This window comes from Falco naumanni, chromosome 1 (assembly GCF_017639655.2).
Source record: "Falco naumanni isolate bFalNau1 chromosome 1, bFalNau1.pat, whole genome shotgun sequence".
Taxonomy (NCBI): Eukaryota; Metazoa; Chordata; class Aves; order Falconiformes; family Falconidae; genus Falco; species Falco naumanni.
This window is the reverse complement of record NC_054054.1, coordinates 78,410,586-78,424,711: the sequence shown is the minus strand read 5'-3', so window position 1 is coordinate 78,424,711 and position 14,126 is coordinate 78,410,586. Positions and strand designations below refer to the sequence as shown.

At 36.5% G+C, this 14,126-nt stretch overlaps 1 protein-coding gene across 1 annotated transcript in view; it reads right to left on the bottom strand.

Moving 5' to 3' along the window:
• Positions 1–1,035: 1,035 nt before the first annotated feature.
• GUCY1A1 (guanylate cyclase 1 soluble subunit alpha 1) overlaps positions 1,036–14,126 on the bottom strand; it is a 37,946-nt gene continuing 24,855 nt past the window's right edge. The window contains exons 3-9 of the mRNA XM_040600764.1: positions 13,947–14,008; positions 12,271–12,329; positions 10,507–11,216; positions 8,532–9,017; positions 7,872–8,015; positions 5,567–5,721; positions 1,036–3,328 (exon numbers count right to left, since the gene is read on the bottom strand). Coding sequence (XP_040456698.1) covers positions 3,127–3,328; positions 5,567–5,721; positions 7,872–8,015; positions 8,532–9,017; positions 10,507–11,216; positions 12,271–12,329; positions 13,947–14,008 — 1,818 coding nt within the window. The 3' untranslated portion in view covers positions 1,036–3,126. The remainder of the gene's footprint in view (positions 3,329–5,566; positions 5,722–7,871; positions 8,016–8,531; positions 9,018–10,506; positions 11,217–12,270; positions 12,330–13,946; positions 14,009–14,126) is intronic.

Here is a 14,126-nt window from a genome sequence, read left to right as displayed (position 1 = left end):
TATCTTCCATCACATAGTGTAAATGTGAACAGGAATCAGCCCCACAGAATTTTCATGAAATAATAATATAAAAATTCACATAATAACAAAACTGTTTCTGGTTATACTACTAAAGTATTTGTATATTTATATAGATGGCATTGCATGGTCTCTAAAGACTTTCACAATATCATACAACATAATACTATACAAGACATCAGCTTAAAAACAACTGCTTTATTTCCTTGCAAAATCTCCCAGTATTATATCAGTTAAACTTCCTTCCTTGTGTTTATCTCAACAATTTGCGTATTGGATTTCTGTTTCCTTTTTTTCCATTAGCTTTAGTTTAAGTGAAAAGATTAGTTAAAAAGTGAAAAAACTATTTCAAGTCCAAATGAAAAGATTAATTAAAAATAATTGTCCCTTTTTAAATACACATTCATTCAGCAAAAAAACTTAAAACAGAGGAACAGCTTCAGTGAGACCTAAATTCTTAAGTTATGCTCAAAGCTAAATGTAGACTCGTGGGTTTTTCTGCAGAACACCTCTGAAAACAAGTACATTTTAAAGTACCTTCTTGAATCATTGTCTTAAAATATGTGCCTAAATCCTATTTATTCCTCTGAGATTCAAGCATATTTCTTTATGAACTAAAGCTGAAGTAGATGTGGGAACATTTTGAAATTTTCAGGCAAAAAAATAGTGAAATAAGAATTCTACAGCAATTCTATCCTAGCTGGTAATGTAGCTTAGGGTGTATTATAAAAAGAAAATAAAAGAGTTCTAAAAAGCAACATTGGGAGATCAATTTGATCTGTGACAAGAACTTTGGCCTAGGGTGTGTTTTATTTCACAGAGATACACTTAGGAACGTGTCAGGAACTGCCATGATGAACATCCATGACAGATTTGTATGAAATCTGGCGTTGAGAATGGTCATCATCCAGTCCAGCAATAGTTCTTTCCTAGGGATAAAAGGAAATTCACTCCTAAGAATCTTTCCCATTGCACAGATAGGGAAAAAGAAATCCTTTTTACTTAAAAGCCTTTTTAAAAAAAAATATTTTATTTTAACATTCAACAGATAACAAGGATGGATAGATTCCTACTGACTTCAGTCATTACTGGCTTAATATCATGAGTCTACTGAGGAGTCAGTAGTCAAATACTCCCACAGTTTTAAATGCAGGAGCACCCACATGGGACTGCTACTAGCCCCTGGGTATTTATGTCAATTGAAGAGAATTTTCCAACCAAAATAATATTACAAAGATCAGTGGCCAAGATTCACATAGTTCTTGTTTCCTTGAAACACTGCTGTTAAAAATGTTACAAGTACGTATGCTTGCATATGTGCGTGTGTATATATGGCACATGCAAGAGAGAGATGTGTGTAACATGTGGGAAGAATTTCAGGTGCCATTTTTGTGACACAGAATTATTTCTAAGCATCTTGGATGGATATTGGAGATCTCAAGCAATAGCAGGATTCAATATTTCAAGTTTTGTTCAAATGCTGCTAACAGGAAATCTGAATTCAAATATGCTTTTAAAAGATTCTTAGAACTAGTCCCTTATGAGAATTTTCTCAAGGCTGTGACGGTACATGTTCTGTATGAGTTTCTACTGCAAAATAGGAGGATAAAACAGCATACCCAGCTGCTGAATGAACCAGTCAAGTTCAGAAAACGAACAGCATGGCACCTCGGTCTAATGTAATTGCTCCCTGTAAATATTGAGAGAGCAAAATCCAATTCAGTGGCAAGTAGCCTGAAGAAAGACTTTTATGGCTTGATGTGCTGAACCCCAAGAGTTTCAGAGGTTAGGATAATAACCAATACTGCGTGACACTACTGGAAATATTTGTACGTATGTAAGCAGTGCAGTTCTCTCAGCCTGCATTTGGGATCAAACTGTGTGGCACAGAGAAATTTCTGCGCAGATGGATCTAGTTGGAGAGGCAGAATCCTAACCACAGGATTTACTATAACTCGTAACTATATTCTGCCAGTTCTAGAGGCAGACCCTTGAGAGTTCTCCACTCACGTTTCACCACCCACAATAGAAAAGCTGGTACTGTAGTAACGTTAATACTGCGTATATGTGTTTGTACGTTGTGAAGCATTTCTGTTCACCTGTAGATTCCCTTGGCAACTTTAAAGTGAGTATACCATAGGCATTTCACCAACATGTCCTACCCACGTTGCTGTCCCTGAATAAGGATCACAGCTTTAAACTGGTGTGCTTCTGTTCCTGTTTTATACAGTCTGACTGGAATTTCCTTTGGAGCAAACACTTCAAAGCATGTTTTATTACACTTCTTTTAAAACATTTCAGATTTAAATGACAACAAAAAGAAAACATTTATTGCTCTAATACATAATAGCAAGTGGATATTACTGTTTTTGTAAAGTATTTAAAAAAAACCAAGAACTTGATTATTGTTTGATGATTACAGAGACTTTAGCATGTGATTATACAGTGCTTTAATCTGTATTTGTTTTATACACAAAATAAAGTACATGAAAGAGTAAGCAGCAAACTCTGCTACGTTTATGTGCATTAGCTACAACTAACAGCCTGATCCAGAAGATGCTGAGCACCCTCAACACAGAGTCAGTGTTGTTAGCAAATGGTCAGCAGCTTCTAGGATGGGGCCCAAAGGATGTACTGGAAGGAGTATGAGATAGCAATGACGATATTTTAATGGATATTTTCTTATAGAATCACTAAGAAAATATTTTTAATAGTCATTGATAAGCACCAGCTCACAACACTGCATGTGGCTGCATCACTTGCACATTACATTTCCTGACACACGACATGTAAAATACATCTAGAATCCTCAGCACACAGAGAACCGAGAGAGTAGTTACATAGCACTTACAAATCACCACAAGGAAAATGTAATTTTTAGTAGCATTTTCAACAGTGAAGTTGCAACACTGTTTTAGTGCCTATGTTCCTTATGCAAAGGAAAAATAAAAAGTAGTCAGTGACATACTTCCTGAAATTTTAATACTGGCTTTCAGGTGTTAACAATCTAAAGTGCTTTCATGTTTCATACATTTTTAAAAATTTCCCATTTATACAAAAAAATCAGAATATTTATAAATTTATTCTATACACTTGTGAATGTACAATTTAGTCTGTTCCTGATTCCTCACCCAAAAAATTGGCATTGCCATCTCCCAAATCTCTCTTTTGAAACCAAGTCTGTGAGTTTGTTCCTTGAATATAAGCATCCAGAAAATAGCAAATTCCAGGGATATCACTGGGAAAATTTGGTGGAAGCTCTTCTCTTGAGCGAGGTGTGAACACAAAACCTGGATACTCCTTTAACAACCTAGAACAAAAATGAATCATCTTGATTAAAAATGAATCAGTCACTAATTGTTACTACAAGTACAGACATTCAATGATTCTTCATACACAGCAAGGCAGAATCTAATGTAATATTTATGTTATTTACTTAAAATATAAAAGAAATACTGTTCATTTGGTAACCTTGATAACTTGTGCACCAGTGCAAACAAGATTATTGCCTCTCTTTTTTTTGTCGTGTCAATGTTTTGCATGTAGGTGCTATGTTTATTGTAAATGTTTTCAAAAATCATTTAGTACTGAAAGCTAGCTCACACTAGCACATGAAACCGTAATTAACGTTCTAATTAATGAAATACCAAAAAGCTTATTAACTGAGCTATTCAGATCCTCTTACCAATTCTAATAATTTGCTTTTTCACACATGTGTTCACTAAACTCAGTGGTCTTCCATATCTGAAACACAGATGACTAATCTGTAGGGATAAATACAGATGACTGGCACCTAAGCTTCCAAACAATTACTGCAATATACAGGAATTCTGTAAGGTGCCATAACATTATCAATATGTGTTTAGAATTGGTGTATGCATTAAAAAGAAAAAAAAACACTAAACAAAAAGGAGATTAATACATCATTCACTCAGGGGAAAAAAAGCAAACATACGACAATAATAATAATAGTTTACCCTTTAACCAAATTGCCTATTTTATAGGCACTCAGAGAATTAACTCTTTTTTTTTCCCCAGCAGTATAGTCATTTCAAATATTCTCTTGAGATGAATACACAGACATGCAGAAACCTACTTACGCCACACGTTATGAGCAAGTCTTGTGTGGACGAAGTGTCTAATGGTTTTAAGAACGGACTGTAGTCAGTACCATTCAAAATTATTTTCCATATGGATATGGAAAAAAAAAAAATCACTGTTCTTCTGACATACATAAGCCCTGGTGATGCCAGTGCTATCCCTGTATTTGTATAGAGCGCATGATCAAAAAGGTTATTACTGTGTGCCCTAATACCTGTGCTACTTTTCTCTAAAACACCTCTATGGGACAATCTAAAGCGTGGCACCCTGTGGATCGCAGAGTGCAGTCTGCAGGGGCTGTCAGGATCCTGTCCCACATCCTCTGGCTGACCTTGGATGCAGAACCTTGCCCCAGGGCAGTATCAGACACACGGCAGTGGGTACAAGCCGAGTAGGAACAACTGACCGTCCAGGCTACGCTGAGGGTAGCAAAGCTTCCTTGAAAGGAAAAAAAAATTTATATCCATATTTCTGGTTATTTTACCTAGCCAGCCATACCACTTTCTACGAGTAGGTTCACGCTCTACAGTTCATTCTTATAAAACTTTTGGCCACTGTGGGAGAAACAATAGTCACTGTCAGCTCCGTGGCATCAAATTCAGTCGAGCTGGAGTTCAGATGTAGACTGAATTGTTACCATCAAATTCAAAATGTTTTCCTATTATTTTTCCTGGCACCTAAAAGCACTATACTTGGCCATGAACATGCTGCAAGGTGAATTTTAAGTACAATTACACAAATAATACAAAGAGAGAATCGGGTTCAGAGGACAAATGAGAGATATTGTATTTCCTGTAGGAGAGACTGCTTGCAAGCTGTCTGCAAAATCACGTCGTACACATCACCAAAAATGTGCCCTGAGTGGATAAATAGTACAGCCTGTGTTTCATACTAAAAGGTTTAAACCGAGCTGGGATCAAGATCTATATAAATTAAACAGCTGGTGTGGTTGGTTCATTGCAACCTATTCATTCATCTCCCCTAACCAAAAGAGAACAAAGATGTACATAGGGTGAGGTTTAACCATTCTGCAGATAGTTAGGTAGCTATTTTCAATGGTACCTGCAGCCAGTTTGGCATCCATTCACACTGAAAACCACACAGCTCCAAGAGGAGCCAACTATATGAGGGAGAAAAACAAACAAACAAAAACCCCAGACAAACAAGAGGTATACAACTGCAGGACAAGAAGAAAAACTGGTCCAGACAGTCCATTTATTTTAAATGTAACATCTGAAAAATAAATAGCAGCTGTTCTGTTTGGCCCTTTTTTCTTGCTGCTGGTGGTTGCATTCTGACTAAAAATAACCACCAGCAGTCAGATAAAAAGAGAACGAGGAAAATAAACAGCCGTACTTCAGACGGGGAAAAAAAACCAAACAGGAAGATAATGAACTATTACAGTAACTACTTCAGGTGGACATTGTATAGATATGAAGCACTGTACCTGTAAGTTGTTGGGCTGACATTTATTTTTCTAGGTATACTGCAAGATTCAAACTTATTGGCAAGGGTTACATTATTTCCAAAAAGGCAATAACGAGGCATTTTAACCCCAACAACTCCAGCAAAGACAGATCCAGAATGAAGGCCAATACGCATCTTCAAATAAAAGATAGAAAACAGCATTATTAGGTTAGTCAGTTTTACAAATTCTTCCTCTGTTAAAAAAAATGAAATAATAAGCTACTAATCTAAATTGAGTTAGTACAGTCTCCTTAAAATGTCTGTGTTCTGGTCATCACTGCTTGCGGAGAGGAAATAGCTGAAGTTTACCTTGCTTTGCATTTATAGTAATTCTTCATCTGCTATGACTGTGATAATTCTGGTCCCTGTGGCAGTAAATTGATCTAGAAACATCAGCAGGAGTTACTATGACACTCGGATACTTTCCTGGGAGGAATTACATGACACAACGTTGTTAAGACTGGTGACAGTCAATGAACACTACTTGCTTTGCTGTTAAGGTCAGAAGACAAGTCTTAGTGAACAGCAAAGACAATATGTATATGCTGTAGTTCCAACTGAACCGTATTGACAAGGTCACAGAGTAAATCCTAATCCCAAAAATTTATAATTGATCAAAGAATGCAGCAGTTGAAACATTTTGATACCTCTTCTTTGTTACTCGTACTCAGATTTTTGAGTTTTGCTTAGCTAGTGCTGCTTTCTATGTTCCTTCCCTCCCCCCCCCCCTTTTTTTTTTTTAATTTGAGATGTGTTCTTTTTCTTATGTGCATTATTATACATACATAGACATGTTTTCTTCAGAATAGCACTCTGGCACAATAATGGGATGGTGTTGGGAAGCTAGCATCTCTACTATGTGTGCTACTCTTCACGTACCAAGAGAATATCCTATCATTACGAAGAAGTCACCATTTCTAATGTTGAGTGGAAAAGCAGAAAAGCCTGCAACAAAAGAAAAATCCACCCACACAGCAAAGATGGCTAAAATATGAACATCAATACACAAGTCTGATTTAAAATGGTTTGCAGTCACATCTTTTTCTTTGACAATCAATATATAAAATGACAGTAGACCGTGTGACGTATTTGTTGCTTTGCAAAACAGCCAATGCTTTCACGAAGAATTCATTAAAATAGAAGCAAGCTTTCATTAAAAATAGATTGTTTTCTTCTAAGAAGCTTCTAGCTCATACTTATACAAGTTTTTTCTCTCTGCTTTAAAATTACTTTTTAAAATGTAATAGCGTTCTTCATTCAAAATTATAGAGGCAGCATTTGTGTGGAAATTATAAACATGTTATAATACTGTCAAGATGTTTCCAGATTTTTTAAGTGTAATTTAATTTGATATTGTGAAATATAAAAAGTATAACATTTATTTGTAATATAATACTGCTGTTCTCTGTGATAGATGTGGAGCATGTAATCCTCTTAATAACCATTTTCTTTTTCTTGGAATACAAATATTCCTTAATCTAAAATCAAAGAACTCCGAAGTTTTCTAAAGGACCAGATGAACAGATACCTGTTAAAAATGAGCAAATGAAAGACATAATGAACTGAGACACCTGTATTAAAAATAAAAGGACCGCATTCCAAGACATCTGAACTTAGCAGAAGGTCTACATCATTTGTCATGCACACAGGCCTTTCTCTTTTTTTTCTCAGCGGGAGGTAAACCTGCATGAATAGTTCAGTACATGTACAAGTCCTCACTGAAAGGAAGCCATAAATATAACTACCACTGAATCTAACAGTGGCTTTGACAGCTTTAACACCATTATCTTCTGGTAGTGGTTCAGTATCTGACTGTAAGACAAGAACAGCAACAATCATTTAAAGATGTGTGGATTACTGCAATCAGAATGTGTCTTTGATGATTTGTATTTATACCTGTTACCTCAAAAGACTTAGATGTTCTCACTGGGTTTAATTTTGAGAGAGGATTAGTCTCCTTATTAGAAAACATTAACAGAATATTCCACGCTACTGTTAAATGTATTGCTACTGAGACAAAAACTGTGGCATGTCAGTGCACACGTGTTGATTTGACGGCATTTTAGTCTTTCGGGTTGACTTTCAGATCTCTTTCATCTTTACCTCTCTACAAAACTCTCATTCATAGCACTACAAAGGTCAGCTTCTCCAGCCATACAAACTTGATTTCCCCAACTTGCCTGAGTTAATGCAACGATGCAAGATTTTCTTGAGACAAAAGCCCCAAGGGCAAAACAAACAGAAACACCCACTTTAACCATATAAAATACAATAAAATATATGACCTTGATAGGCTCTCCATGGGGAGACACCACCTCATCTGACAGCTCCATCATCTTCAGGGCCATCAATGCTATTTGAACAGCATGTGTTTCGCTTTCTTTGTGTAAACCTCCAGCGACACAGTAGGCATCTCCAATAGTCTCAACCTAAAACAGGCATATTTGTTCCTTACTGTTAAGTCTGTTTGACATACAAAAGGATAGTTTGTGACTATAGTAAGAACTGTACCGACATATTGACTGAATCTTATCTGTCCTGCTAAATTATTTAAGTCCTGGGTAAATCCTGCGGTATCATTCAAAAGGAAAAATTGCACAACTTTATTTATGGCTGGGCATGATGCTAAAATACTTTTCCCCGCCCACCTACCATCAGGCACTCATAGCTACATTGAACACCTATTTACTACAGATTCACAACACGGTCATTGAAAATAATTTTTAAAATTAACTCTTAAGTTTTGATGGGCTTCTCCCTTGCCCGAATGAATGGCTGATTCTGTTGATCTTTTTTTGTTTGTTTTTTGATTTACTTTAATATGTCTTTCTTATAATGAAGATTTAGGGCAAAATAATTTTTAGGCTTCTATTATCCTCTGTCCCATTTAGTCTTCATTTCCATTCCTGCTCCAGAACCCCACAGAAATGCAATAAATTGTGTACCTTGTAGACATCTAGCTCTCCACATTGGTAATCAAAGCGAGTATAAAGCTCATTAAGCATGGTGATAACCTGCATAGGTGAGCATTGGGAACAGATGGCAGTGAATCCAACAATGTCAGAGAAAAGCATTGTGACATTATTAAATTTCTTGGCTTGCACAACTTGTCCCTGCCACAGCTGCTGAGCAACCTCTCCAGGAAAAATGGAAAACAGAAGATCTACGGTCTTCTTCTTTTCTTCTTCAAGTGCTTGATGGGCCTGCTCGAGGGTTGCTTTTAGCTTTCCTAACCTCTTCTTCAGTCCATCCTGAGCTCTGGCCTGCTCTCCTATCAGGACAACATCTCTCAAGGCATTGTGAATGGGAATATCTGAGAGGTACAATCCACGTCCTGTAAAATCTTCTAGTCTATCCACACAAGGAGATCCCAAGAACAGGATGGCACTGGACTCAAAAATGTAGATCATCTGGCCTTTAAGGTCCATCACCTGAAACAGTTAAAGAAGCAAGAATTCATGCAAAACCTGCATGGGGATGATTTAGAAGCCAGATGTTTTAGAGGAAATACATTCTGCTGAAACACAGGAAAATCAGATCAGTCTTTTCATTTTCATTTAGTCGCCTAAGAGAAAACATGGGGTGCTAAATCATAGAGCCACCAAATAAGTTTATTCGGCTTGAGCCTTCTGGTACAAAAGTTAGGCCACAACTTAAGGATAAACTAATGATGTTTGAGTATCAGGATCAGTTTTAGCTTAGGAAGAAATGAAAAACAAAAAGAATTTTCTGCATTTTCATCTACTGATAAAATGTTACTGACGATAGTGGCCTATGAACTTCTGCTAATAACTCTAGTGTTTAGTTCATGCACCACTTTCTAAAATAAAGTGATAAAATCTGCTTCAATTTTATTATAGGATGTCCAGTACTCACTGCAATTTAAAATTAAAGGCATAAATGGAAGAAATATCCCATTTTAATAATTAAAAAAACCAAAGTATTTTGTATGAAGTATTTTTATGTCCCTTCTGAATTCACTTGTGCAACATGCAAGGTGCTGCAGTGCTCCGCTTAACATTGCTTTGAAAGACCATTTTTTAAAGAAAACCTGTTACTTGCAAATAGAGATTCGTGTATGTTAAGTATGTGCAAAAAGCAAAGTGCAGTCTACTACCCCTTGTAATCATTAAACTGTTGCCTAGCGCAGAAACAGATCTGAGATGAAGTAGCTAATCAGTGCTACACTTTTTCACACTTCATTATTAACTAGGCAAAACCTTTATTGAAGTTCTTGGAGCGCTGAGTCTGAACTGGTGATTTATCCTGGAGTGCCCCAGGTGTACATAAACTGGACTTCAGCTAGAGCTAGTGATGAATAAAAGCAATCATTGGATATTCCATGTTTTTTACTGTCCCGGGTCATTTGCCACACACCCCAGCAAAGGTAGTGAGTAATCCCATCAGCTAAAACTATGTGCAACCTTCGGCAACTGCATTTGATGAAAACATCAGAATATCAAAGATACCAAAACATCAAAGATAGGAAAGGCTGAATGAGCATAACGAATGGCTACTTCTTTCCCCAAATCCCAGAGCTGTTGTTCCCACATGACTGAGGGGTACTTTAGTAAAGCTTTCCCTGCCACTGTCCTTGTGTTGGAGATGCCCTTATTCTCAACAGCATGGCATGTCATTGGCTTTATCTCAGTTTACTGAGTTTATCTCAATATTTCAAACTTTTTTTTAAATAAAATCAAGTTAACAGTCGGGTTTTACTTGTGTAGAAGTCCTAAAGCAGAATATTGCCTGAATATTGGCTTCAGAATCTGAACTACATGAGTGCCTTCAATAAATCATTATTATTCAGTTGTATTATTAGATGTTGAAAGGTAGACCATGAAAAGTGCACCATGTTTTGTAGCTATTTTAACTCTAACAAATTCCTCACAGAAGTAATGATTATAGAAAGTCTCTTACCATGGATGATTTCATATCAGTATTATCCCATCTTCTGACTCGTACAGTAAACTGCATATTTAGCATTGTCATTATTCCACTAAAAGTGCAGCTTACTTTGGGGGTAAGAATCTCAAAATACTCTTCAAAATTGGGCTTCGCTTGAAATTCTCTCCTGGTCAAAAGTCTTCTTATCCCATTTCCAATTTGAAGAACTGACATATCCTTGTCAAACATAAAATGAAATGGGAAAGTCTTACAGAACACAGAGGCAGGAATCACAAGTGAAGACTGTGGTTTACATGGAGATAAGGAAGGTTTTGCACTTTTGACTTGTATAGAGTACAGCAAATAAGGCTGGTTAGCAAACTCAGTGCAGTCATTATGGAAACAAGGAGGCATGAGCATCACTTCCACCTCGGTTTCATACAAAATATGAGCTGCTGCTTTAATAATGCCAGATAGAATAAGACTTGTGATTTTCTGCGGAAAGAAATAATACACATTTAAGAAGTCCTGATCTTTCTCAAGGCATAATATGGAGGCATCTTCAAGTCTGTCCTTCTTTCCTGCTTCTTGGCTGTGGCCACTCTGCCTCAGCAGAGTAGTGAAACTGTTCAAGAAGTCCTTAAGGGTTCCTCCAATAACCCCTAATATGTGTTCATCCTCTTCATAGCATATTTTGAATAGCTCTTCACCAAGAGATTCCTGTAGAGACTCCACGGGAACACCTGCATGGAACCACATTTTAGTCAGAACTGCACTCATCACACAGAGGCTAACCTCCGCTTTTTTTTTATCCTAGACCAATCTGAATTATCAATATCCTTCCCCAACCCAGCCCTGACACCTGAAGGCCCTCTCCTACAGGAGTCTTGCTGTAACCAAAGGCATATTCGTGGTGCCTGGAAAACAGGCAGACAATAGGTTGCAGTCTGGAAAGCTCCCAGAATCAGTATTCTTTGTAGAGATGGAGCCAGAATGAATGCACGTTTTGGCACAGGATTTAATCCAATTCCTCTAGCTTGATATAAAGAAATAAAAGAAGAATTTTAAAACTTTAAATAAGAATACAAGGTAAGAATAGAACAGGATCTGTGCACACATGCAGATACAACTGCTATGCCTGATCCAGTAAATTCAATGGCCCTAGGAATATTCTGGGATGCCGAGGCCAACTGGCACAGAACAGCTCGTATCTTTGCTAGTAGATTTGTTTTAACAGGACAGCTGCAAGCAGACTGTTGGGAATGTTCCAGCTCTCCAACCATTACTGCGAATAATTTGGAAAAGTGTTATCTGTCACAGGTCAGCTGTGTGCCAGGACCAGCTTAACAGTTCAAGTGCACAGAAGACCATGTTTCAGGTCCTGGAAATGTTAATTTGCTATTATAGATGTAGCCAGAGAGTTCTGTATTGCAAGTTATAGCAGTTCTCTTCAGACAGACTACAGTCCTTCAGAAGGTGACAAGGAGCAAACAGTTTTTCATGAGTATAAAACTGTACCTCACTACATAATGTATGTTAGAACTCCCTCTAGATGTTGGATCTTAGGGGTGGGTGATTCTGTGGCAGCTCAGGCTTGAGAAACTCTTCTCTTTAGCTCAAATTTTGACACTCTGAACTGTTAGTGTCAGAGATCACTGTTTAGCCTCTGGTCAGCATCACTGCAGCCCTTGCACGGGGAAAATATTTTTTAGTAACTAGATTAATTTATATATACATACATTAGCTTATATATATAACTTAGAAATACTTTAAATATATATTATTAAGCAAGTTTACCTGCTGCATTAGCATGATCACTGATTATTTTTTCAAAATCTTCTCTATCCCCAGCTTTTCTGTAAAGAACATAAAAATATAAATAAAACCCCTGAAAAATCAAGATAAGCATGGCAAAAATAGTAACTAACAGAAGTTACCTACCCTATCTTTAATGTGTACAGACCAAGTTTTGCTGATCAAATAGGCAGTTTTTCATTAACTCAAAAGAGGGTCTTGGTAGGATCTTACGTTATCTTGTGCATTTGCGCTAAATTAAAGTTTTAGTGGTCTGAGCTCAGATTATGGATTGAGGCCAAATGCTATTGCCTGTCATTGATTAAAAACTCTTATGTTGCAACAGTTCCATTTTTGTTTGGTCTGGGTTTTTTGCTTGAAGCCATAACTGAATTTCATAATATATAATAACTGTATAATATAATTGGACTTTATATTCAAGCATTTATTGGAATTACATTGCATTAAATTCAAAAGAGGTGAGAAAGTATTTCTGTTTTGAGAGGAAATACCGATAAGAAATAGTGACTTCAAAATCACTTGTTTCTCAGTAGTAATACAGATTCTGTGACACAAAACTGCAGCCCTCTGAGTTCTCTGAGGTCAATAAATGTCAACCTGAATGTCCAACCCAAAATGATGAGAAAGACACGTAGCTTAGATTAAATTCCATATACGCAATAAGCTTTTGATACATGCTTTCTGAATTTCTTCATTTGAAATACTTAGATGTATTTACATACAAAAGCAATACATTTAGATCTGGCTTACATTTGCATTATTACATCATTCAGAATATGATAATTTTTTGTTTCAAACTAATATGCCAGGATGCAACACATAATTAAAGATAAGGAAAATATTCATATCAATAAGCCAGTCAGCAGTTGCAACGCACATCTGACTAGCTATCTTTGGTTCGGTTGATGCTGCTTTGAAATTATCAAGTATCAATTAAAAGATATATTGCAATTATCTATTCTTATCATGGTGAGCAACAGTGTAGTTTCCAACTTCATTATTTTTCTCCACTGTTGAAAGAAGATCTAAAATAAGGGGCATATTTTTTCAGATGCATTCAATAAATCGAATCCTCATTGTACAATGAGATGCTAAGAAATCCTCGCTCCCTACAAGGGTCAAACGATTAATATTGTGTTAGTACTAAAGAATGATGAAAATCAAGCTGAGTTCCTTGGAAACAGAAAGCAGAAGCCAAGTGAGCCCAAGACAACACGTATGTCAGTATCTGTAGTGTTCATCACTACATCCACTGTACCAAAAGCCAGATTATTTTGTATAATACTAACCGTTTGCATCTTAAAAACACCAGGCTATATCCACGTACAATTATATCTACCTTTCTAGCTATGCCTGAGTACTCTCTGAGTTCCTCCAAAAGACTTGCTCATTTTAAACAAAGCCCTTGCCTGTTTCCCCGCACAAACAGCTAAATGTGCCCACTAAGTCAACTTTGTGATTTAAATATTTGCAGATATGTTAAAATAAACTAAATCATTATTAACTTACGTTACCTTAAATATTACACACCAATTTGACAAGATAATTGAAAACAGATTCCAGAAGTCCCGATTCTCAATCACCACCCCAGTTCTTATGAACTGTCTGCAAAACATTTTTGCTGAGAAGTTAGTTGCAAACCCATTACACATACGTACCTGGCTTCTTTTATTCTATATTTTGCAAGTGTTCTCTGAACTGCCAGGTTTAGCCTTTCAAACTGGGGAAGGAAAAAAAGGTATATTGATTAAAATGTCATTGCTGAACATTTAATCATGAGAAGAAAATTTTTATACAGATAATTAATTTGCTGTCCTTGGGACTTTTTTCAAGATGAT